Raw genomic sequence first — 3,844 nt, forward strand, 5'->3', positions numbered from 1 at the left:
CATCATTTAAGTATTTTTTTTACTGGTAATTAAAAGCAGAAAAAGCAACATATTGATTTTGATTTGTTTTTAAAATTACTTAATAAATAATATTGTCTATAATTAATAATGTTTATTTTAAAACACTGGATCTAACCATATCGTGGATACAATGTGCCCAACCCATCCACCCAACATTTCAAACCCTAGATGGGTTTGGACTTTATTTGGAGCACTATTGAGTCTTATTTCTCAAAAATTTTATTTAATAATTAAGTATGTTTAAGGATATTATTATATATACCCCAAGGATATTATTATATATACCCCTCACAAAATTAAAAGCATATACACTCACCCACTCATATATATATATATATATATATATATATATATATATATATATATATATATATATATATATATATACACCAAAACCAAACAATTGAACTGAGGATATATATAAAATAAAGATTAAACAAAAGTCTTTTTATTTATTAATCTCACATGTTTGGAAAACCTTACAGGATTAAACAAAAGGAACAGTGTGCTTCACTCATCCATTCGATCAACCTTCATACATTCATGGGGAAAGTACCACATGTTTGCAGCAAAAAATCTGGTTTCTTCAATAACGGCTTCAGCATATCTCGCATATGATCGAGGAGCCAACGACTCTGGTATAACAGCAGCACCATAGTTCAAACTGCTAAGAAAAATTGCATATTCATCACCCATTGTTTTTACCCATTTCATTTCGCCAAAATCTAGTTCATGAAGCTGATTCTTTAAGACTTGATCCATCGCATAAAGGTTCCCACAGGAACTTACAAACTCCGGAAGAAGGAAACCCGGGTCTGGAAAATTCTTAGCTTTTAGGAACCTCATTTTGGGTTCCGGATTGAGTCGCAGTTCACATAAGATGTCATCGTTTAGTGTGTATATCTTCCCTTTGAAAAAATATAAATCAATGAACCCATGAGTGTAGGAGACATGGCTCCATGCTCCTTTATCCGCTATAGAAATCCATATTTCATGGTTTAATCTGTCTGCCACAACAAACACCCACCCATTTATTGAAGGTGAAAAGACAAGGATAGCCCTGCCTATTAATGTACGATGATCATCGTAGTCCCTTGGGAAACAAGGGAAATGATGTTGATCCCTTGTGACAGGATTCACAAGCCAGAAGTCACGGGTTGTCTTCTTGAAGAAGATCAAGTAACCACAAGTTAACCCAACACATTCCCCACCAGTAAAACCATGAATGATGGTTTTAAACTTTCTTCCTTTAAAGTCCTCTAAATAGCAGACTTTCTCATTAGCATCATTAGTAGAGATGATGCTTATGGACATGGGTGGCATGGAAGCCATAAACATGTTTTCATTAGAGTTTGCCAGAGATCTCCACGACTTGCAAACTCCACGGAATGAATAATAATCACCAAATCCCAGTTTCATCATAACTAAATATAGCAGATTATGGTCAAGATTTGACCAAGCTGCACTACTCTTGGACTTCTCTTGGCTAGATGATGCATCATCATCATCATCATCATCATTCTTGTTTCTAATCATTCCTACATTTGAAGATAAATAATATATATTTGAATTTGAGAGCTTCGTAAATCAAATACCACAAGAGATATAAAACCAAATGAAATTCAAAAATTTATTATATTAGGCAGGGGATTAAGACCAAAAAAAATCTAATCTAATACAACTAACTCATTCCTGATTTCATTACTCTATAAATATAAATATTAAAACCCAAAAACTAAAGAAGAAAATCGAAAGAAACTAAGTTAAACTCATGGAAACCTAAATCTAACAACTTAGAATCATATTTAACTAAAACGAATCAACCCCACCCCAAGTTTCTAAGTGAGCAGTAGAAAATCATAGTTTTTTTTTACAGTAAAACTGAACAACATGAAGATGATTAAACATTAATGATTTTTAAAGTTGGATTGAATTGCATCCATCGTCCAATATCTATCAGAACAATGTGCAGCATAAAGTTGGTGTTTAATTAGCATTAACTGTTAGTGATTTAACTATATATGTCTGTGATCACGCATTAATAGAAAAATCCTCCCAAATTAATCGCATATAAACAAAGATGCTCTTGAGAAATTATTTACCTGAGAAAATTCAGACGTTGATCGTAGTTTAGCTCTTCCCAGCGTAGGAATTGGAACCCCTCCCTCTCCGACTCGTCTCTAGTTCGTATATATCGTCGTAAGTCCGTACGCCAATTTCTCTTAATTTTAGGGCCAAAAACTTTTTGGGCCTCAAGAGGTTGGGCAAGGCCTACGTGCAAATGCAATTATGTTTTTTTAGAATGAAAAAAAAAAAGGCAATTATGTATAAGGCAAGTCTTGTGTAAGGGGGTTTTCAAAAAATATGGGATTAATAAATAAAGGGCACTTGCTTAAATGTACAAATGACTGTATATAGTCTAATTATCTACAATCATATTCTAATGGGAGATTACAGTAATTACATGCAAAAAAATATTTCTAATGGAAATTTTGAGATATATGTCTCTAGATATCCTAACATTTGATTTTTAAAGGAATCTCAATAATACATCATATCGATGTGGGCGAAGGCTACATGAGAGGATCCAATGAGCAATGATGACAGGCTGACAACTAGCCGCTATTAATTACTCAAAGGATTATTAGTGGTATGTCGGAGATTGATCTGCAAATACTTTCTAACGACGGAGTTGGTTTTTGGTATATAATATGGAAGATAGCAGCGTAAAGCATATATGGGTACGAATAAGATACCATGCATTAGAGATACCCATGGACATGAGAATTAGATCAACAAATGTTCGTTCTTCTCATGTCAAAGTCTAGTCAATGCTAGTCTAAAAAAATCAAGACCAATCTAAGGTTCGATATGTTGAAAATGGATAAAAATAAAAAGAAATGCATTATTTTGATGTATATGTGAAATTCATTGACCATTTTTAGAATGGCTTACGCACACGCACTACTCTAGTCCTATAGTACAATTATTAATTATATATATTTTATCAAATGCAGGACTTGAGCCCTCAACATGTGACTGAGAGCACATGTTTGTTCTCAGTGGCGGATGGCTTAAGGGGCTAGGAGGGGCCATGACCCCCCTGGTTTGTAGCCTTTTAATATCAAAAAACTTATAAATTAGCCTATTATTTAAGGATAATTGTTGAATTTTTGAAACAGATAAAAATCTAATATTATATAGTGCAATCGGTGATTAGGAGAAAATAAAAGGAAATAAATCAAATAGAAAAGAAAAGATAATGCAATTATAACCGCTCCTAAGAACTCGTTTCTCCCTCATAGTCGTCGTTTCAAATGGAATCTCGCTCATGCATGTTCTCCGGTCTTCGCTCTCATTCCATTGTTCAGCTTCGTGGATCTTGCCCACCGCTTGCTCAATTTCCACCTCCCCAGTAGCCATCTCTGCATGGTTCTTTTTTTGTAATTGTGTTTCTGAGTTACGAGATGACGGTAATCAAGGTACTGCTTTTTTGAGTTTTAGTTTTGTTAAGGTTTTTGATTTTGTCCTCGCATTTGTTTTCAATTGGTTACTCTTGTTTTTAAGTTTCTATTTAGTTGTATCAGAAGTTTTTTCTACAAATGCCTAAACTGTTTTTTTAATTGATATCTAGTTTACTTTGCCCTTTTCTCTTTCAAAGTGTTGTCAATTGTATATCGACTGTTATCTTATATGTTTATTTTAAATAGTTTTTCAATCAAAACTTCTATAAAGTATGTAATCTTTATTTAATTGTAACCTAATGTTTGTTTTTATATTTATAGGAGAATACTCGTTTTTATTGCTTTTGATTATATAAATA

General features: G+C 33.1%; 1 protein-coding gene across 1 annotated transcript; it reads right to left on the reverse strand.

The window, feature by feature from the left end:
- Positions 1 to 491: 491 nt before the first annotated feature.
- On the reverse strand, positions 492 to 2,181 carry LOC145127484 (uncharacterized). Its single transcript, XM_079062673.1, has 2 exons — positions 2,124 to 2,181; positions 492 to 1,559 (listed from the first exon to the last, which is right to left on the reverse strand). Exon 2 carries the CDS (start codon positions 1,555 to 1,557, stop codon positions 532 to 534), a length of 1,026 nt encoding a protein of 341 aa, XP_078918799.1. The 5' UTR covers positions 1,558 to 1,559; positions 2,124 to 2,181; the 3' UTR covers positions 492 to 531.
- Between the last annotated feature and the right edge of the window lie 1,663 nt (positions 2,182 to 3,844).

Source organism: Lactuca virosa, chromosome 7, assembly GCF_052849685.1.
Source record: "Lactuca virosa cultivar CGN04683 chromosome 7, Lactuca_virosa_CGN04683_v6, whole genome shotgun sequence".
Lineage (NCBI taxonomy): Eukaryota > Viridiplantae > Streptophyta > Magnoliopsida > Asterales > Asteraceae > Lactuca > Lactuca virosa.